The sequence below is a fragment of the Thunnus thynnus genome, chromosome 10, assembly GCF_963924715.1.
Source record: "Thunnus thynnus chromosome 10, fThuThy2.1, whole genome shotgun sequence".
Classification (NCBI taxonomy): Eukaryota; Metazoa; Chordata; class Actinopteri; order Scombriformes; family Scombridae; genus Thunnus; species Thunnus thynnus.
The window spans coordinates 25,495,909-25,519,583 of NC_089526.1; the positions used below are offsets into that span (position 1 = coordinate 25,495,909).

The window sequence follows — 23,675 nt, forward strand, 5'->3', positions numbered from 1 at the left end:
AAACCACAGCATTTATAGCCAAAATACACAAAACTCAACAAGGAAATAAATATAAAACTGCACAAAAAACTGCATATAACATAAACATTGATACAATAAAATAAAAAAGCAGCAATCACATACACCACATGTATTACATAAAAAATTCATATACATTGAAATACACACAAAAAACACCCCACACTCTTGTATGCAGGCCTTCCCCGGTGACCTGGATACACCCAGAACTGACACTTTATCTACTTAGCAGTGTCACCTTCAAAAGCCAGCACCAGTGACACATACACACACACACATACACACATACATACACATGGCCCCACCTCGTCTGTAAAAATCCCCTCACAAATAACAGCCATATGTGTGTCAGGTTTAGGGGTCTCCATCATGCTCTTTTTAAGGCAGTGGCTTCATATCTATAATTGAAGGTAATCGGCTGGTAAAAGGATTGTAAAGGGTTTTGTGCTGTGGTTAAGAATTGATTATAAGCTCTGGCTTTTTCATGGTCCTGCCGCTGACCTTGTAATTGATATGGCGAGCATGTTTTTTTGTCCTCTCTTGTGTTATGGCTTGATACAGTATAATTGACTTTGCTTTGCGTCTATTCAGGTTGATTTCTTTGTCTTTCAGTGTGTGTGAGGGTTAAATTTAGGTTCAGGGATTAAAGAATGAATAGAACCAGTATAGAACAAGACTAGTGTGTGTGTCTGTATGAGTGTGTGTGCATGCGTGCTGGCCTGATTACATGTGCATGTGCAAGTAAGCTTACATTTGCAGCGAGCTGACCTGTGTTACAGCGAGTGTAATTGATTGTGTATGTCCTGGTGTCTCAGTGTTAAGGTTAATTTCTCTAACTGCTGGTAAGTGCTGTCTGACCGCTCCCCTGGCGGCCTCTCCGAGCTGAAGTAATGCCACTTAGAGGCCCTGGGCCCCCGCCACTGGCCAGCTCATTGATTCGCTGATCAATAATTGCATCTGTACCGTACACTGAGCGAGGAGGCTCCCGCACTAACCTAGCACACTGACTGTTGTAAGGCACGGAGTCACACCACACAAATGGTTAGCAGACTACAATCCAGGGATCACCTAATAGTCCTTAAAGGGGTTCCAGTGGGGTCCTCATCAAAATCAGGTTTAGCTTAATTTCACTATCATTTCATCCATTAGATGTTATCCCATTTGGGCAGCATCAGACACTTCTTATGATAGGGTTCGCTGTCATCACTATTATCCCCCCATGCAGTGATGTTCTTCTCAGAATTTACAGAGAAAGGCTACACCAAGTAGAGTATACAGAGAACAGGTGCATGGTGATTTCAACAATTTTAATTATGCTATTTCTTTCATCTTTCTTCACAGCAGTGCACATAATAATTGATTGATAGATAGATAATTGGGGACATGCACTTCTCTTGAAAATCAGTTTTGAGGGCAAATCACTGCTCTTGTGTATAAAGAAAAAGAAAATCTATGCTTCTAACAACTTTGACATCTGATTTATGGCGAAAAGTAGAATGCAACTATAAGGGGTGATAGACTCTGTGTCAGTGGGGGTCCCGGGCCTTGTTGATGAGGCCAGCTGCAGATGGGAGGAAACTGTTCTTGTGGCGTGAGGTTTTGGTCTTTACAGATCTCAGCCTCTTGCCGGAGGGGAGCGTTTCAAAAAGTTTATGTCTGGGGTGGGAGGGGTTGGCCATGATCTTTCCTGCTTGCCTCAGTGTCCTGGAGTGACGGCAGATTGCAGCCGATCACCTTTTCGGCACAGCGGATGATACGCTGCAGTCTGCCCTTGTCCTTGGCAGTTGCAGCAGTGTACCAGATGGTGATGGAATAGGTGAGGATGGACTCAGTGATGGAGGTGTAGAAGTGCACCATCATTCACTTTGGCCGATTGAACATCTTCAGCTGCTATGGGAAGTACATCCTCTGCTGAGCCTTTTTGGTGAGGCCAATGATGTTCTGCTCCCACTTGAGGTCCCGGCTAGTGATGGACTCCACAGTGTCGACTGGGGAGCCACACAGGGTGATGAGGGCAGGTGGGGCTGCGTTCCTCCTGAAATCCACAACCATCTCCACTGTCTTTAGAGCGTTGAGCTTAAAGCTGTTTTGTCCACACCATGTCACCAGAAGGTCAATCTCCCACCTGTAGGCGGTCTCATCCCCACCAGAGTTGAGCCCAATAAGGGTGGTGACACCCACAAACTTCAGGGGTTTGGTGGACTGATGACTAGAGGTGCAGCTGTTTGTATACAAGGAGAAGAGAAGTGGAGAAAGGACACAGCCTTGAGAGGAACCAGTGCTGATGGTCCAGGAGTCAGAGACATGTTTCCCCTACTTCATGTGCTGTTTCCTGTCAGACAGGAAGTCAGTAATCCACCTTCAGGTAGAGTCAGGCACATGCAGCTGGGAGAGCTTGTCCTGCAGCAGAGCCGGCGTGATGGTGTTAGAGGCGGAGCTGAAATCCACAAACAGGATCCTGGCGTAGGTTCCTGCAGAGTTCAGGTGCTGGAGGATGAAGGACACAGTACAAGGTGCTCAAAAGTGGAGGGAGAGACTGAGTCTGGTCCAGATGCTTTGCAAGGGTTCTGTCCCTTGAACAGCCTCAGTCCCTCAGTCGTCGTTGTGGTAGAGGAGGAGGAGGAGGAGGGGAGGGGGGCCTCAGAGTTAGAGGAGGCCTGGGTCCCTGCTGAATCGGGGGCGGAGGAGCTGGTGGATGGAGTCACAGAGGATGGTAGTTTCTCAGAGTACAGATGTTTCGTATCTCTCACCGCCTTGTTAAACATGTATTTAAACACAGCCCTTTTCCAACCTTACCTACTAAAGGAATCCCCCCCCCCCCCCCCCAAAAAAAAAGAAGAATGAACCTACAAACTATTGACATTCTTATTTTTTTTATTTCTGTTTACAAAATAGATCATAGATATCTCTCTGGTTCTTCCAATCATCTCACTCTCCTCTTTCCATTTCTCTTTCTCTTTCCCTGTGATACCTTCCATAATCCTTTCACTTCACATTCTCACATAAACTTTTATAGGGAAATAAGATGAGAGTATGAGATAAGGAAGGTGTAGTGTATATTGTCCTCTGTTGTAAAGTTAATTAGTATAAAGTTCATATAAAAAGTAACCCCACACACACACACACATTTAATATCCCCCCTCCACTAGTCTATTATTAGTGACTGATTCAGTTTTGCAGTAAGACTCTCCTTAAGATGTTTGTGTCATCTGGAAATCAAAATGACATCACCACCCGTCTCTGTACCCTTTTCTTCCTCCTGTTGTTTTATTCCTCTCAGGGAGCCTCCATCTTGTTTCAGATCACAGCCAATAAAGCAGCCTGCCTCTCTCTCTATCATCCTCTCTCCTACTTCCTGTTAAAGGAATCAGTCAGTCAGAACACTCAAAACACATATTAAACAGGCATCAGCCTCTCGCCGGGGCCAAATCACGCTGTTCAAATGTTGTTCTTCCACCGGGAGCGCAGGACAACTGAAGAGATGGGATCTGCAACATTAACTTGATTCACGGCTGCGGCGACTGAGTGACACTCCATAAACCTCAGCGGGCCGCCGCTGGGACCCGCCGACAGCACCCCATGGCTAATGTGACACACACTAGCAACGCATAGCTTTACCACCCCCATGGCACAGCACACATTCACATAAGCAAGCTTGCAAGCACATACAGGGACTTACATATACATACAAATACTGTACATATAGGAGCACTTATTGCACAGACACACACCACCAAAGCCTAACATTCCACCCACATACTAACACATGCATACATGCAACATGCGAATTGAGAGATACACACACACATACGTGGATTAACACATATTTAAACTAAAAAAACTGAGTGTTACCGAGCTGAACATATACATACAGTCAGGGGTACACACACAAATGTCCCTTCTCTCTCTTGAAAACACACACAGCCATATAAACAGGTTTTATGGTAATGCAGCAGAAACTGCACAGCCATTGAGTTATTGTCCTCTCCAGCCGACCTCTCAGCTCGCAGCGTTTTGGCGTAGGCAGTTAGCATTGGCCCTGTAGCTCTGTGTAAATAGGTAACCTCTGCTGCTCAAAATGCCAACTTCCTCTGGCTGTCTTCGACAGTGCTGACTCCCTCCACACACTAACTACTGTGCTTGTCACTTGAGATACAAATAGCAGTCTGAACTGATATTTACTACACAGACTTGTTGCCTGTGGACTGTGGTGTCACAACGAATTCTTTGCTAGTTTGCCTTTAAACAAATGCACATTGTTATCTTACACTACCTATAGATAGAGATACTCTATACAGTAGACACACAGCATAGAGACAGAGAGAGTCATAACCTGAGAGAAGAGACAGGCTAACAAAATGAGTAGTATGCACACATGCAAAAAATCAATAGGCATAAAGAAGTATAATTGATCACAATGTATTTAAACCATAGTACAAAATGTTGTCCTGTTATCATTCCAAACAAATCTTAAGAGAACCCTCTCTAAACAAGGCCCTGATCTGATTTCTGTGTTCTCGCTCATGCAGTTCAAACAGTTCCAGAGTTTGTAGAAAGTATTCTAAACTAACCAGGTATGAAAACACAGCGAGAAAAATCTTCAGAGTGATGTTATTCATAGTGACAACAGCCGAGGCCTCTGTTAATCTCTCTGTCCATCCACACTTAAGTACTACAATCTCGCTTGATTGTCCCGCTATCTGTTTTTGTTCTGTGACATGCAGATTTGTAAATTCTCTATTAATAGTTAAGTCCATTATGACTCAACAGCACCCAAAAAAAAATGTTAACTTTTCTCATTTTCTGCATGAATCAAACAAGTCTTTGTGAAAAAAAGATCTTGAAACGGCTTCCTTTTGTCCATTGTTCTTTCTTTTTTAACTATTCCCCAAAATAAACCTGGCAGGTATAGCAAGGTGTGTGTGTGTGTGTGTGTGTGTGTGTGTGTGTGTGTGTTTGTATCACAACCATCCAGTGTTAGAGCTACAACAAGTTCTCATCTTCTCACTTTTAAAATAATGCCAGTTTCTGGTGATTTATCATACTGTATGTTATAGTGTGAACATGGGCAAAGGACAGATTTATATATGGTAGACAGATAAGCAATTTCCTCCCAGTCTTGGAATCAGATGTAGGGCGAATTGATCAATGAAACAAAAATAAAAGTAGTTCTTTAAAGTCTTGAACTGACAGGAAGTGTCAGTGGATGCATGTGTTGCCAGAAAAGGCCCAAAACACTGCATTTTCTTGGTTTATTAATATCTTTAAAGCTTTAAAACTGTGTTCTGAGCTGAAGCTGGGAGATAGGTTTAACTCTGCCATTAACAACCATATAGGTGTGTTTCTTAAAACCAGCACCTACAATTAACAAGAGTTAATTGTTTCTCTTGTAAAATATAGCGATAGTCCATTCTGAGTGTATCTATGCAGGATTAACGAACTTGCTCTCACCAAAGGACTACTGGTCACTGCCTATTTGTCCTGTAAGAGTGAAAGTTAAAGCTAACACTGTGCCTGTTTACAGTGGAGGAGGACAGGGCACAGTTGGGTCAGAGACCGTTTGCAGCACAACTCTGACTTTCTGATCACATTGTCAACCTTGTGAGTGCAGGACATTAAATGTCAGGGGGAGATAGGAATATCAATGATTGATGAGTTTGTTCCTCTATGTACTGGGGGATCTGTGTGATCTCATCGCTACCCTTGGGGGTAAACCTCATACCTCCAAAATGTCAACTTTTCCGGAACCAAACTCAAAAAATGAGGAATGTTTTCCTTCCTGCAAAGTTTGGATTTTGAAGAGAGTTTTCTGAATTTTTAAAGGCTTTCAAAGCTTTAAGTGTCTGCAAACTTTCAAATGCAAACCTTCAGTTTTAACTAAAACATTGCAAATGAGGGTCAATATGCTTTTCCCATGACAATAATATGTGTGTTTTCAGTATTTGTACAATAAACTCAGAGGCTCAGGTGTGAACACAGTCCCCTCTTCACTGTCTCAAATTCACATTTTTCTGCATAGATTAGCCTACAAGTGTCTGAGCCAGGCACTGTTTAAACAATGGCATTTCTAACACTGTTCCTGTCACCTTGGAAACGCCATGGCAACCTGTGATCTGAGAGGGCACACTGTGGCTCAATTAGCACCAGCTGTATCTCACCACACTCTTCAGCCAGCCTAATATCCCCGTATTCTGTCTTCTTTCATGCATTAAGTGACACAAATATGTGAAGTGTTACATCACCTTTTATTTTAACTTAGCTTTCTTTAAAGCTTTTTTTTGCTTTTTCTCAGAATGATGGATGCATGAACATAGCAACAACTGTAGTTACCAAGAACATTACATGGCCATGTGTGGTATGGACAGTAATTGCAATGCTTATTTTAGTGCTTTTGGATGTGATCCTGGCCATCTTGCCACTAACTAGTTTTCCTTTCATAATATGTGCTTGGACTCCAAGAAATCTCTTCTATCTTTCATTTTAGTTCTCATGATCTTTCCCCCTTTGTTGTTAGAATACATGCAGTGACCACAGGAAGAGTGCAAGTGCACTAAAGGTCTTCACTTGTCTGCCCAATTTTGGTTAATTTTTAGCAGTGTAGGAATTGAAGCTTGTTTCTATTTCACTCAAATTGCTTGTAATAAAAGTATCAGCATTATACCAAAAATTAAATCTAATGTGAAATGTGTTCTTGTGCTCTCCAGGTATTGTGTCCAAGTCTTTCGAGTGTCGTCTGAAGGGCCAGGGGGCAACTTTTGTGGAATCAGAATCTGTGGAATCCCCTGTGCGCAAGAAGAGCTCTTCGGATGCACCTGGCCATGATGAGTCTGTCCAGCAGGTCATCATCATCCAGGGCTACGGCGATGAAGAGGTGACCATTGACCAGGCCCTGGAGGAGTCAGCTGCTGCCACCCTGCAGACACTGGCCATGGCTGGCCAGGTGGCGGAGGTGCTCCACATCACCGAAGACGGACAAGTCATAGCCTCAGGCAGGGAAGTGGCATCCGCAGGGGCCCACCTGGCCGGAGGCAGCACCCAGTACGTGGTGCTGGAGTCGGGGGAGGCCAGGGAAGAGCTGCGTGCTGTGGCTAGAGGAGGGGTAGCAGTCGGAGCTGCAGGACAAAGTCACATCGTGTCAGAATCGTCCACGGCTCTGGACGCTCTGCTCAGCGCTGTCAGCGAAATGGGCCATCAGGAGGAAATGCATGGAGAGGCAGCTGTCGTTCATGAGGTCTTGACCCCAGAGATGGCTGAGGCTGTGCAGCCTGAGGTGAAACAGGAGCAGGAGGAGGTGCGGGTCATCCAGGAGGCCGGTCAGGAGGAGATGCAGGAAGTGCTGCAGCTCGCAGCGTCTCAGATGATGAAGGAAGGGCTAACTCAGGTCATTGTCAATGATGAGGGCACTCACTACATTGTGACGGAGCTGGACAACTGCACCTTACAGGTGGAGGGAGGTGTATATGGAGAAGCCGGGGCAGGTGACGGAGAGGTGCAGCAGGCAGAGCAGCAGGCTGGAGAAGAGATGGTGGTCTACTTGGATGGGGCACCTCATAATATAGTCCTGGAAGGGTAGAGGAGAGAGAAATGAACTGAAAGAGGTACATTTGTCATTTCATTTCTGATTTTCCCAAAAGACAGAATGTTTGCCAGGAAATCCATTTCTAGGAGTCTTCCTCTTCGCTTTTCTTGTTTCATTTTACAGTTTGAATTATTTTCTTCTCATCATTTCTGTCTTTTTTTTCCTCTCTTGGGCTATGCTGAACTCAGGTTAGACATCGTTTGTTTAGTGGGACAGTGAAGGAAAGAGGTTCTGGTGCTAAGTGAGTTAATTTGCAATCCTCACAACCACCAAGACTACATTAACCACTTGATTAATGCCATGCAACTTTAGGAAATGAATATATTTCCTCCTGAAATATTTTTGTTTTTTTAAAATGCATTCAATATGCTGAGAGTTTAATGGCTTATCAAAAAGGAAAATATGTATTCAATGGTTTTCTTGCAAATGCATTTTGGATTGTTATTTTCTCCATGAAATTTTTGTTTAGTATTACTTTAAGCTTTGTTTTTTGATGTTAGAGGTTTGCGCATGTGTCCTACGACACAAAGGTTTATTAATTTCTCTCTTTGTTCTAATGACATTTTTCCTTCCATCCTTTGTAGTAATTAGTATATTATTAGTTATGAACCAATATTTTGAAACATTTAAAAACAGATCTTATAGATGTTTTATGTGTCATAGTAAAAGGAATTGATAAGGATATATTTCAGTTTTTGACAACCCTTCAGCTATTTGTAAGTTTTTGGAAAACCTCTAAAAACCATTAATGCATTTTCATTTCTGACAATAAAGACTGAGCCTAATTTTTAACAACGGTGTCCAGTTTTTTCTTCGAACACTTTATGCTAGTATTTGTCATTGATTGTTGTGTCAAACACGCATTTCAGCATTAACACTGCGGTTACATGTACAGTGCAGCGCCGTCATACAAGCAACATGCACATACATGCATCAACTGATAGCTCCCATCATGCTTTCTGATCACTGACACAGTCATTATCATCACCATTATCATTATCGTCATCATGATCACCATCATCCTAATCGTCATCCTCTTTTTCTCCCCCCCATCAGGCCCATTCTGTTCATTGCGTACAACACACTCATCCTTTTTTTTTTCCCCAGCAGTATTCAGCACTGGAGGGAGAATCAATATTCATTTAGGCCCCTACACAGGCCTGGTTTCTGATGGAGTGAGTGGGAGAGCACTATGACGGCTGCAAACACAATGGCCAACCGCTGAAAGTAGAGAGAGAGAAAGTACTCATACACTGCGAGGGCATCAAAAGATCATCCCTTTAACACACGCGCACATAGCACACACAGCGCGAGAAGGTGGGCTGAGAGAGAAAGTGGCGGAGGAGTGGGCAGGAAAAAAATGAGAGGATTACAGATGGATGTTGAGAGAGGTGAGGCCAGAGAGAAGTGAAAGAGCAGTAAAATCCACAACCACACAGAGGGAAGGGAGCCTGTAATTTCACATAACACCTGTCTGCCATTCAGCCTGTCTTTGTCTCCTGTTCCCAGCATCATGTTGCATTTATAAACTCACACAGTCTTTTCATGCTTTTTTTTCTCCACATTCAGCAAAGATACACACATTTAACAGAGGTCACGTTCTCTGCGTGAGCATCCACGCGTGCCTGTGAGCGGGAAGTAAAGTTTGTTAACACCCACTGAGCAGGGAGGCTGGAAAGCATTTTGAGTAGGGGATGCTGAAGGTCAGTGGCATACATACAGTGTGTAGCACAATGTCATACTATATGCTGTACTTGTACCCCACTGAACTAAACAGACAGGATAATTTATATCTAATGAATTTAGCCAAATAACCTCATACAGGGCAGAAAGCCAAAACGATTATATGATTGCACAATGCACACCAATAGACATGAAAACTGTGAAACCCGGTTTGGTATACCTGTGATATAGGCTTACGCAATGTTCAAATCAAAATAAATCATCTCTAACTCAGTTATCAAAAACTGCTTTAACAATACGTGCATGAGTACAGTAACTTTAACTCTTACTACTGCTGAATTAATAGGCAATGGCAAATGTTTCGAAGAGCAGATATAGAAAAACAGTATTTAAACTACTCGGTAAACATTGTTAACTTCAGAGCACCACAGAAATTAGACATGGGAGAGGAGTGAGATAAGAAGTCATTAAAGACTTGAAGATTCTGTCACAAATCACAACCAGAGAGACTAAATATTATACAAACATACTGCACGGCGGCAGGAGTAAATAACATGGACACACAGTGTCATAGATGCGATAAAACAGCATCTTACTTTATGAAGACTTTGGCACTCCAAAGGTGGACTCCCTCATGAGGTCCTGAATATTAATATCATCCAAAATATCTATGTGCTGAACCGCTGCTCAATTTCAAATCTCACTAGATCAAGTGCTTCATAAAATTCATGTTGTCACAGTGATTCACCCTTTTCTGACACAACATCCTCCACCGCTATTGTGCTGCGAAAATGAGACAGTGTCCTGCTTATCCTGCTAGAGTCCAGCGGCAACTTAAGATTGTTTGCTGATGCACATGCCTTTGTTTTAGCCAAAATGTCATCCACAGCTCTCTCTTCAATTAGTGTGTGTATGCATTCTTTGAACATATGAATGCACTCGAGCACACCAGAAACTTGCTTGTGCACTCTGCAGACTTCTTTCCATGGCCTCTCAAGGCCCAAAGACTGCCTCTCAACAGAGAAGCCAGACAGTTCTCCCCTTCATAGTTTGCTTGTAAAGCCCTGCTATTTTTGCAATTATCTCACCACAAACACCTTGATCCTGCTGATCCAAATGTGAGCCATAGACATGGCATATCCTTGATATTGCTTTTGACCTCACACACCACCTTGTTGGACACAACTTCCAAGAATGTTGCACTATGACATCCTCATCACCAAAAAAAGACTGGTGCAAGTTTTTGCGCTTTGCTGACTCTCTGATGAGTGTGGAGCTCTGCACAAAGTTGAGTACATCCACTACAAGATGCACATCCTATGCTACCAGATCCAGAGCATGGTTGCAGCAGTGTACAAATAATGAACCAGAAAAGCAAATCTCCTTAAGTCGCACTTGTACCCCAGAGAAGTGACCAGACATGTTACCATCACCATCGAAACAGTAACCTTGTAGTTTTTCTAAAAGAGGGTTCAGATGCAAAAAGGTGTCCTTGATGCAGTGAAAGAGGGTTTGTGATATTGTGTCAGGTGCATTATGAAAGGTTTGGATCCTCATAGTGCAAATGACAAGAGAACTGCTCTGATGACCCAATGTCCATTGTTCCATCAGTCGTCAGCCCATAGTAATGAGAGTCAGATGCCCCGGCAACTATCTTGCGCTGAATAGCATGTGCAAAGCATTCAAGTATTTCATTCTGCACTGTATCTGACATACAATTGTCTCTCCTGAACAGCCATTTGTGAGTTACAGGTAGTAAATATGTGTGCTCAAGCATAAGTTGCCATAACCATCCGTCACAATGACACTGGCCATACAGAGGTAGCCCTTCACAGGCTAAAAATCTGATTGACCTGAAAGCTCCAGAACCATCTTAGCAGTATTTTGTTCTTTTGCCACCATATCTGACAGCATAACATTGATTAGTGTGCTCCTTAATGCGGCAATCTTGTTTAGAGCCTCAAGATAAAAACAGGATTTTTCATGCTCTCTAAATTTTTCCACAGCCCTTCACCAATTTGAAAAGCCTCCTTTCACAAATGCAGCATTAGCTCTTGTCCAGTCCTCATTAATTAGCTTTTTTGCTACAGCAGAGCAACATGAGAAGTCAAGTGAAGTCACGCCAATTTTATTTATATAGCGCCAAATGACAGCAGAAGTTATCTCAGGGCACTTTTCACATAGAGCAGGTCTAGACCGCACTCTTTACAGAGACCCATTATTCCCCCCTGAGCAAGCACTTGGCGACAGCAGCAAGGAAAAACTCCCCTTTTACGGGAAGAAACCTCTAGCAGTCTGTAGGTGGGTGGCCATCTGCCTTGACCGGTTGGGTTGAGAGGGAAAGAGGGAGGAGGAGAGAAGCACAATAACAACAATAATAATAATAGAAATATGACTAATGATAATAGCTGTAGCAGTGGGCATAATTGACTAATAATAATAGCAGCAGTGGTGGGTGTCAAGCTAGACTACAGGGACAGCAGGCGGTCTGCAGCTGAAGGTCTCCTGTGAGATGAGAAAGCACAAAACTATGGGAGAGATGCCAAGATAGTAACATGCATTAATGGTACATGAATGTGTACAGATGGAGAGGGAGAGGAGGAGAGAGGAGCCCAGTGCATCATGGGAAGTCCCCCAGCAGTCTAGGCCTATAGCAGCAACTAGGAGCTGGTCCAAGGCAACCCTGGCTGGCCTTAACTATAAGCTTTATCAAAAAGGAAAAATTAAGCCTACTCTTAAATGTAGAGAGGGTGTCTGCCTCCTGGACTCAATCTGGAAGATGGTTCCACAGGAGGGGAGCCTGATAGTTGAAGGCTCTGCCTCCCATTCAACTTTTGGAGATCCTAGGAACCACAAGGCTTTATCCGTCTCTTTCACATAATGAACCCATTTCCACTGCTGTGAGTTTAACTGAAGGGCAAGTGTTAGCCAGCTGGATAGGACTAAGCTCATTGTCGGGGCTGGGCCTGCTGCTGGTGTTATCAGGGATGGACACTGAAGTGGCTGAAGCTGAATCATCAACACTCATCCTTGAAAGTTTCACTTTGGTAGGGTTTTTGAAAAAATACAAAAATTCTCTTTTGTGACATTTTGGAATTCATAGCTACGTGTGTGTGTTGTGTGTGTACTGTAACAGAAATACTTCGTTCTGTGGGTGCGTTGATGGCAATCAGCAAAGATTTGATTGGTTGATACACATTTTGAAAATAAGTAAATCGAACATAAAAATAATATCTCCACCTTCTCTGCCGATAATCTTACACTAAACCCAAAATATCCCAGTATAATAAATATTTTAATTGTTATGGAAACCTTGAGCTTGATAATTCAGAACCACCAGGAGATTTGGATGTCTTCAAGCAAAAGAATTTATTGACAAACACAAACTAGATCAATCAAGGATACTCTGGGGTACAACTCAGGTGCATGAATGTTATCTCAAAATCTGAAGGAAGAATTGTGAACTGGTGGTTATAAGATTTGTTCAGGAGACAGACAGCCAGGCTGAATCATAACATAGGGACATTGCTATAAGATTGTTTTACTTAAGCACCAGTGTTCTCATAACAACAGCCATGAGAAGAAGTCGACCAGACCCAGAGGTCAGACAGCTGCTGCTCTCTCTATCTGCTGAGTCTTAGAATTCATATTTGAATAGAAGAATATAATGTGTGTGTGTATATATATATATATATATATACTCATCTAATTAGAGACATAAAGATCTTTCTTAATCACTAAATCAGAACAGAAGAAAATGAGTCTTAATAAAACACCATAGAAATAATATTAAACATCTCAATTCGCTCCATTACCTGACACTGAGAATAGCCAATTAAAACTAAAATAATTTACATAAATCAAATATGTGGCAGTGAATGATCAATCAAAATAACCATATGGAAAAATGTTTACATAGCATATAAGATTCAAAATACTTAATGATTCTAATGATTGGAACATGTAGTGATAATCTGAAATATGTATCAAGAAACAACAATCAATCACTTATTATGCATATGAGTTGAAAATATATTCAAATACATGATTGAATTGAATATATAGTAAAGGCCAAAAAAAAAAAAAAAAGAATATGCATTCCTAGGACTACTAGAAGTTTAGTAGATTTTTTATTAACTAAATGATCATTGCATTAGCAAGGAAGCCTAACATAACATAATAAATCATTAACAAATCAAAAGAAAATACATACGTCAAAATTCAAAATTCTGTTCTGAAGCTAGAGTATGATGTCTGCCTCTTAGTTCACATACCAGGGTTTTGTGCAGCTTCGCAAGGATAAAATTCAAGCACTTTCAAGGTACCTAAACCAAAACTTCCCAGCCTCTTGAGGCCTTTATCATCTCATCTAAATTATTACTATAAATGCAACTGCAAAAAAAATAGTTTACGGAATCCCTTTATACACAGAGAAATCAATGTATATTGTCACCTTGTTCATTTTTACCTGCTGTTCATATTTGATTGTAGTTTTGATCATGATTGTTTAATGTTTGCTAATTTCCAGAGCAAGAGATCGTTTCGTTTCAAACATTAATAGTTTTTTTTTTTTTTTGTGATTGTGTAGATGAAACACCACATTATGTTGAAAATCAAGCATTTTCCAAGGAGTATATTCAAATTCAAGCATAGTCCTAACCTTGAAAATATTATGGTGAAAATTAAGCAATTTCCAAACTTTTAAGACTTTGTATGGACGCTGACATATGTAAGGATTCACTTATAAATCACCATCTGTCTATTAGCTTTTTCCTTCAACATGTCATGATATTTAACCATTTTCATTTTTATTCATCATTTCATCAAAGATATCACACAGTGGAACTCATCATACATCAACTCAAAACTATTATCACCAATGCCTACCATCTGCTGAGTGGCATGAATAGCAGTAGTGGTACTCTCCAGGTGCACACTATTTTCTGGGTCCTGGGGTTTGTCTAAGAACCACAAAATTGGTGGCACTATCAGCTTGGTGATTAAAAATAGTGCTCATAAAGTGGTTCCAGGGCTACAGCCCAGTTGGGTCCTGTGTAGCCTCTCCATATCACCCTAGTTTCAAATTAGTTTTCTCCAGAGTAAAGAGTGTAGCTGTCTGGTGTAGCTGGTCTCCCTGCCCTGTTGCCCAGTTTGATAATTCTGTGAGTAACAATCCTGGGTGATTGGTCCAGACAGTATACTCCACCTTGACTGCAATTATTTCCCACTTTCTACTTTGAATAGTTTGTTCTAGGTTATTTCCTGTAACATGCAATCCTCTGGACTCATAACTATGGAGACACAAGTCTATGCTTGCTGCACCTCTGTATTAAAATGTGTGGCTAATTAGTGTGACCCCTGTTCTGTCTTGATGACTAGTTTCCATGTATGACAGATAACAATCTTTCAATGTGTATTGACCCCTCAGTATTCCACTTCCACTACAAATCTGAAACTCTCCTGTGAATGGACACAGAAACTTATCTGTCACAAGTCTCATGCACCACTGGTAAATAGTCTGCAGCAGCGTTGATGTAAGTTTCATCATCCCTGGCTGTGAGCGCTATTGAAACAGCAGCCCTCCTTCCACACAATGTCTTCTTAGAATTCGGTACAATTTAATTTGGGGATGGTGGAGTTCACGCAGGCCTGGGGTTGGCCGGGTGTAACTACTCAACTCTGGTCTGTTGTGGTGTATGCACATCCCTCTTCTGGTTCTAGCCCCTGCTAGCAAAAGCTGGCATGGACCAGCGTGGCTCTCTACCTGCCGTTTACTGCTGATGCTGTTGTCAGCAGCACCTGGAATGGTTCTTTCCAGGCAGAGACACTTTGTCCAGAGATTTGATTAATAGAAAATCACCAATCTCATCAAAAAAACATCAAATCATCAACTTTCTCAACATTTCTGTTATTATTAGTTCAGTTAGTCACTTACTTAACATACTCTGTCAGTTATTCATCAGTCCAAAACTGATTGGTTTTGCGGGTTGTTAAAGGTAGTCTCCATTAGACATGACATTCATTGATGTTATTCATCATTTCATTTATTTTTCCTTTGTTTCTATTTATCTTTACCTTACAGTAACTTTTGTGGTCTTCAATATTGTATCCTCTTCCGATGGGAATGCCGTATCACACCGCCTCCCCCCACGATCCCACAAGCAGTGTCCTCTCACCCCGGGAGTCAATTACAAGTCGTTCTCAGGGGAGGTTGACTTCTGGATCTTGGGTGATTTTCTGAACCCTCACCACCTGTGCACAGATCAATTTGAGTAGAAGGAAGACAGAGGACAGTACAAGTTAGGATACCAGAAACAAACTCAGATTGTCGTGGCAATTTTGCAACATCAATCTGACAAAGAGGAACGAGACTAAGATCTCTTTAAAATATTGTCACACTTTACTTGCAGAGCATCACAGGCTCAATTGCATCAGTTTAAAGCACACTGAAACTCTAGCACTGTTACAAGACTCTAAGAGCTATTTTTGCCACAAAGGCTGTCACTGTTTATTCCCTGCGAAGTTTATTCCCTCCAAATGGTCATGCTTCAATCATCTTTGGAAGAAGTAAAAGTTTTATTCCTTTAATGGACTATCTGCTACAGTATATGGAGACTTATTATGGAGATATTCATTTACCTATATTTATTTCAAGCAAGTTTTATTGTTATATTGTGCCCAAACCATTGCGTTATCCCCTTTTATCCCCCCTTGTTCTATATGTGTGGGCCCATGAGCAACATGTACCAGCACATGGAGGATAGACGAGGAAAGACATGCCATGAATATCAGATTTTGCGGGTTGTGAGGAGGTATATTGACGTAGGGGGAAGAAGAAATATCAACTTGTTTGGCTGCAGAATCAGAAATGCATTTCCACGTGCCACAAGATCACAGGATTGTTGTACCATTGAAGTACCATTAGGTGATGCTTGAGCTTCTATCACTACCCAGTCATTCACTACAGCATAGCCAGCGAGGTGTTTGTTATCAGATGGTCTACATGCTGAACCATCAGTCTAGAGAATCAGATCAGAATCAGGTATTAGTGTTTGTCTCAATAATAGCAAGGCAATCATGCTCATTTTCTGCCTCAATCAAAGGAGAGAGCGTGGCTGGGGGTGAATGTTTCAAAGATATGTGGGAACCGGAAAGAATGATCATCCCCCTATCCTGAGCAACGTGCTGCTGTCACATGCTGAGTAGCAGAGCATCTTAAATAAGTCATATGAAACCCCAAAGTACATTTTCCATTACCCTGTCATTTGCAAGTGCCTTCATCATTTCAAGTGTTAATTGGAAAAAACAAACAAACACACACACACACACACGTTTTTAATACCAAAATGTGGAACATTTGGAAATTGTGGAACATGCACCGCACAGTCCCAACCTACTACAGTATATAGTACTAGTATATTCCTTCACATTAATAATATATATTATTCACATTAATAATATATATTTTTAAATTGCCCTTGCAGTTAAACAATACAGAAAAAGCAGGGGCACTCCCACTTCCTGCGCCCTTGCCACTGAGTGATGAAAATGCAACAATAACATCACATTTATAGAATTTACATCTATAAACTGTGGAAACTGCCAAATAATTATATAATATTTATGGACGTGCTGGAAGGGGAGAAGGGGGTAAATACTGAAAATACTCCTCGTAACTTGAATTTGTTTGCATTTCATGATGAATTACAAAATTTTGAGAATTCATCCCTTAAGTCAGTGCTTTCCAACCTTTTTTGTCTTGTGACTCACCTATATGCAAGCAATTACCCATAATCACTAGTTGAATATGTCTATGTATTATGACTAAGTCTATGAAATAGTTGCTTTACCTTTTTTTTACCATTTTAGAGGGCTGAAAGGGTAAGAGAACAGGAAAAAATAGATTGGACTGAAAAATGTAATATTTGTGTAGTATAAATGTTTTTTTTTCCTGCTATGCTATCATGTTGATAGTATTACGACCCCTCAGGTTTATTGTGTGACCCTAACCCCAGGCTGGGAGCCTCTGTATTAAGTAACTGCAACTTTTAAACAGATGTATCTGACTACCTTCAAGAAATAGGGGCATCTCACTGAAAATTTGATAATATTCATTTATGCTGGTAAAAATTGTTTAAGGATGTAAGAAATCTTTATAATTAGAAATTTGGACATCTTATCAAATATTTGTTTCGTATTTGTTGGACTTTTATGTGAGCATGTACAGTATTGTGATGTGGCAGTTGGTAAAAGATTAAAAAACTAAACCGTATGACCTCCAACTGACCTGTAATGAAAGCAAAAGTCATCTTTTAATATGGACATCAGTCTAGGTAGGAGAAGCATATTACTGTATGCCCCCCAGCGATGCAAATAACAAAATGAGTGGCCTGAGTCAAGCTGGGTTCATGCCCTCCACTAGCATCCCCAGTATACTGTGTGTGTTGGTGTTTTTGTTCTGAATAGGAATGTCTGTCTGTGCCCCCGCACTACATTATTCTACATGTCTGGCTGAGTGATTGTGTACTGTATTGTGTGCATCTCCACCCTCCCCGTGTATCTCCCTAATCAGGGCTGGATGGCTCATTATTAACTGCAGCAGGCCACTCGTGTGACATGGAAGAGGGAGAAATTAGCAGCTGTCACCCAGTGATGAGTTCATTTCCTGACAGGCCTCTGCTCCGATGAGTCCTGCTGCAGACGACCAGACGGCTGATGGAAACCTGCCGCTGAAGCTTAATTGGAGAGCCGGAAAAGGGCAGGGGGGGAGGAGGAGTGGAGTCATGGATGGAGGGATGAGGATAAAGAAGTAGGAGCAAGGGTGGAAATAACACATGAAAAGTACTAAGCGTGAATGTTACTATTGGAAAAAAAATGTTGTAATTTAATTTTAACAGAGATTCTGTGCTTTAATTATACTTCTCTATCAACAGTAGTCTACATTGTTGGTATTAACATGCTCTTTCCTGTACAGCTGGCTGCAGAGCAGATAAGTAACATAGAACATAAGTAGTTACTCAGGCTCTGCACTGAAGTACAATTTTAAGCATTGTAGTGTACTGCTGTTGTTATGCATTACTTTGCAGATATAGATTTTGCATGTAAAACATTAGGATCATCAAATATGAAGTAGATTAAATAACCCAGAAGTGTGTAAAATAGTCCAATTTTACCTCAACATTGACAGAAAAATACTTACACTTTAAGGCAATGCACAATGCAGTAATAATACAATAATATAATGAGCAGTATAATATTATTAGCTTTACATAAGCTATGTAAAATATAAAATTTAATTTAAGTCCCCCTATTTAGCGTGTTTAAGCAATGTACACACAGTTCATGAATGGTTTTTAACACACAATAATGTAGTTATAAGCAAATATAAGTGTTTATTAATAAACGGTATTTGTCAACAATTATAACTTCTCCTGTGAAGACATATTTTTCATTCTTACAGCAGTGTTTCACTATGTTTTCCTTCATTATCTGTTTATATACCAACATGCAGTTATGGAAGCCCACAGGAGGAGTTATAGTGGAAACATTAATGAACATTATATCTGCTTACAACTACATATGTATGTATCTATAGTATGTTTAATACTATTTATTACATTTTTGTGTACTGCCTATAAATGCTTCAAAATGTTCAGTTGTATACTATGCTGTGCACCTTGTTTATTTTCTGTGTACCTTGTTTATTTTCTTTACAATGACTGTAAAGATAAAACTCTAATCAATTTAATGTACATGTTCATATTCACTTTTCATAGAACTAGCAATCCCTGAAAATGCTTAGCATCATGAAAGCAGAACAGCTGCTGGTAAAAGGTTAATACCTCTGTACTTTTACTAGTTGGAAGGCAGAATATTTACTTGTAATGTTGTATCCTATTGTGGTACTGATACTCAAAGGATCTGAATACTTATAACCTTAAACTTGCAAGGGCTAGGTGGGAGTGGAGTGTAGAGACTCAGTATCTTGGGTGACATACACACACACACATATAAATGCACACATAGAAACACTAACTTGCACTCTCTCCCGGGGGCAACTCTCATCACTCTCCCGGGGACAACTGAGAGGGACAGGAGTGCGGATGGGGGTCTCTCTCCTTCTCTCTATTTCCCTGAGTATGATAAATATAGCAATTCTGTTTAGTCGCCATCTATAGAAAACATATCAGCCTGGGGATCATTTTCTTAATGTCTCCACTATTAGTTTTGGCTTCCCTTTGGCAGTATTAGCATGCCAGTTGATACGCTCTGCTTGTGTGTGTGTGCGTGTCCTCGGGGCACCAGGTACAATTCTATTAAACCCGACTTGTTTGTTTATTTCCTGTCTGTCTCGCCCTACATGTGCCCTGGTTGCTGGAACCTCAAATCCTGGAGTGTACATACATCCCTGCTATCGATAGGCCACGTATAGTTGCATATACAGTGAAGAATCCAATGTTTGTTTTTGTCATTTTTGTTGCTGTAAATCGATAGTTGTTTGAGGCAGAGGTGGAGTGCAGGCCAGGGAAGCCACGGTTCAGTTACGGTTCATCTCTTCTATGGGAGTTATTATGGGAAAACGGGAAGGAGGGTGTAGAGGGCAGGGGAGGCGGGGGGGGTATGTGTGGAGCCCTGCATGGCTCTTCTCCCTTTCTCTTACTTTTCCTATGTGGCTCTGCATTTGTGTCTTTGATCATGTTAATCCCTGCCTAGCGCCCACCCCCCTGGTCTCCCTGCCATAGACTCACTGCCACACACACCTCAGCGCCTGACAGAAATTGACAGCCCACTCTATCCCACACACTCACACCCCCTCCAAAATGGCAAGCATTCTCCATTCCTCCATAGAGCAGCTTACCCCTACCCCAAAAAAGAATTAAATAAAACACCAGGCAGGCAGGCAGTCAGTCCCATTGAAAGTCTGCAGCACTTCATTAAGGAGAAGCGGTGATTGAAAAGGGATCTGATTAGCTCACTATGATGAGATAGCAACGTTTCAACCTTGAACCAGAAACAACTGTAAGTGCTTTTTAATTAGGCACACAACACTGAGGAATAGCACTTCAAAACATAAAAAAGAGAGAGTGAAAGACAGAGTGTCTCAAGCAGAAAGGAAAGTAAATGATGAGGCAAAGAGTGGATCAGTGGGAGGCCTATTCCCTCTGCCCTTACAAGAGCATCACTTTTTCAACACTGTGCACATCGCGCAGAAACTTGAAATAGAATTGAGCTGGAATGCTCTCAAAACAGTTCCAGTTAAGTTTCCTCCCCATTTAGATTTACAATATTTAAAATGATATAAACCTCTCAAGGATGAGAAAATGTTACACTTACAAATCTACAGTACAGTCTTGAATTAAACAATTTGACATCCTCAATTTTATATCAGTGGCCTTCACATAGTCTGATTCACGTGTGTAGACTCTGAGAAGTCGGCACGCTACCCTGCGCCAACACGCCACTCTGTTTAAATAGCAGATTTTCACTGTCAGCCTGCGATAACACCTTTCTACATAGCTGCTGCAGCCATCTGCTTCATGTCAGCACTGCCATATAGGGGTTAATTCTGTTGGTATATTCATTTTAGCAAAACAAACAGTGTGACAGATGAAGAGAGGTTAAAAAAAACCTAGTATGATAGGTTTTCTTGATTTAGAAACATATTTCAAGATAAGGTGAAACTTTAATGTTTTACTTGGTAAAAATTGGGTCACTCCAGCAGTACATTCTTACATGATACAGAAGACAGAAAATAACAACCTGCGCCAAAGCGGATAATCCCTGTAAATAATGCACCAAAATCAAGTAGAAAAACTGCTATAGAAAAGCTATTTTAATTTCTTTTTGATATCAGTTTAAATCAGTTGCCAAATCTGTTTTAACATATTAACTAACTTTACCATAATGTCACATTGTGAAAGTTTGATGAGAGTAGCCTAATTATAGGCACATCACTAAGTGCAAGTCAGTTAGAAAGCAGCTTCAATGAAAAAAGTAGTACAGGTCAAAATGTTTGTAAAAATGGAAAACACAGCCATATTTATGCATCCATGCACACCGATGGGCTGACAAGCTCTATGATGACAGGTCTTAACCATCCGACTTTCAAGATTGTTTAAGTTTATCATCAGTTTGGCTAACTCAACTTCCCTCTTCACTTCCAGTTAACTGTTGAGTAAGGCAGTGGTGGAGGAAGTGTTTGGATCCTTAACTTAATTATAAATAGCAAAACCAAGCTTTAAATACACTGCATTAAAAATGCTTGACTTAGTTAAAAGTACATATTGTCAGCTAAATGTATTTGAGTATCAAAAGTAAAAGTACTCAGTGCAGAAAATGGCCCTTTTATCAAATAGAAAAATATTATTGATACATTTAAGTGTAGCAGCATTTCATGTTGCTCAAGGTGTATGTTATTTTTTGAAGTAATTTATATACTGTTGAGTAATTTATTCTATAACAATGCATCATATTTCATCATATATTTTATAAGCTCATTATATGTAAAATCTTGATTTGTAAAGTAACAAGTAACTAAAGCTGTCAAATAAATGTGAAGTGAAAACTAATATTTCCCTCTGAATTGTGGAAGGAGTAGAAGGAGTAGAATTATAAAGTGGCATGTAATGGAAATATTGAAGTCCCACAAATTTGTACTTAAAAATTTACTTTACTATTCCACTGGAGTAAGAGTATTATAAGCATTATGAGGGTTAGTGCAATGTAACATCAGTAATACATGCAGCAGGCTACTGAATGTCAGTAGAAATACAATGTAAGAATATATTACTTGCATTGTTTTTGGGTTCTGTTGAGTTATGTTTTAGAAATTTATATGAAATTAACTGTGACGAAAAAATTAATAAGATCTCTGCCCACCACTACCTTAAGAAATATCCTCCCTGCTGCTGCTCCTGTACCTTGTAAAAATGATCAGCATGTTGAATATCACCAAGTACATTTTGTCTGTTTGTATTTTGTTACCAAAAATATTGCTAACATTTGTTGACATAAAATAATAATAATAACTTTGATTTATATAGCACCTTTCAAGGGAACCAAAGATGCTTTACACATAGTGAGGCAGACAAAACAAGTAATACAAGAACAGAAAATAATAATAGCACTGACTGCTGAGGATGACAGAATTAACTTAAGACCAACAGGTAAGTTTTCAGGAGTTTTTTAAAAGTGTCCTAAGATGCAGCATTGCGGTACTGTGCTGGGAGAGAGTTCCAAAGGGTGGGGGCTACCACACTGAAGGCTCTGTCCCCAAAGTCCACAGGCCGGTGTGGATGGCGATGAGCAGACCCGTGTCTGAGGACTGCAGATTCTGGGACGAGGTATAGGGGTGGAGGAAGTCTGATAGGTACTGGGGGACAAGGGCATGGAGGGTTTTGTAGGTGAGGATGAGGATTTTTTTAGGAGATGTGGAACTTGACCGGGAGCTAGTGAAGGTGGATGAGGTTGGGGGTGATGTGCTGCCAGGGCTTGGTGCAGGTGAGAACCCTGGCAGCTGAGTTCTGTACATGCTGGGGCCTGTCCAGGGCTTTACTGGGTGCCTCGGACTGGACTCCATTTCAATAATCCAGATGGGAGCTGATGAAGACATGAATGAGGGTCTCTGCCATGGAGTCTGAGAGTGATGGCTAGAGTCTGGAGATGTTTTTGAAGTGGTAGAAAGTGGATTTTTCGATGGATTTGATGTGTGACTGGAATGATAGGGTGGAATCCAAAATGACACCCAGGTTGCGGACCTCTGGGGATGGGCAGATGGAGCAGTTGTATATGTCGAGGAAAAGATCTCCAACCTTCTGGAGCAGTGCCTTAAAGGAGCTACAACCATGAGCTCTGTCTTGTTGCTATCTAGCTTGAGTAGATTGCAACTGACATCCAGATGTGGGAGGAACTGAGTGGATAGTTTAGTGCTGAGATACAGCTGTGTGTCATCGGCATAGCAGTGGAAGCTTAGTGGTGGATGATCTTACCGAGGGAGAGCATATAGATGGTAAAGAGGAGGGGTCCAAGCACAGAGTCTTGGGGCACACCTTGGTTGACTGGGTCCGGGGTGCAACTGGTCTCTGGTCTGGTCTCCGATGGTGACAAACTGTTTCCTGTTGGAGAGTTATGACTCGAACCAGGAGAGAGCTGTACTGGTGAGGCCTAGGTATTCAGATAGGGGGTTGAGGAGGATGGTGTGGGAAACTGTTTTGAAGACTGCAGAGAGGTCAAGGAGGATAAGAATACTGATGTGGCCGGAATCAGCAGTGAGGAGGAGGTCACTGGTGGTTTTGATGAGGGCAGTCTCTGCTATGGTGTGCTCTGACCAATAAAAGACCAACCTGACTAATCCACTCCTGAAAGACTAGTTTCACTTTTCTTGTGGATGTGTCTC

The 23,675-nt window shown here is 41.2% G+C and overlaps 1 protein-coding gene across 3 annotated transcripts in view; it reads left to right on the forward strand.

Annotated features, from left to right (window-relative positions):
* Positions 1 to 8,386, forward strand: part of znf407 (zinc finger protein 407) — a 146,858-nt gene extending 138,472 nt beyond the window's left edge. For all 3 annotated transcript variants that reach the window (XM_067602268.1, XM_067602270.1, XM_067602269.1), the window contains exon 10: positions 6,723 to 8,386. In XM_067602268.1, coding sequence (XP_067458369.1) covers positions 6,723 to 7,591 — 869 coding nt within the window. In that variant the 3' untranslated portion in view covers positions 7,592 to 8,386. The remainder of the gene's footprint in view (positions 1 to 6,722) is intronic.
* Positions 8,387 to 23,675: the final 15,289 nt, after the last annotated feature.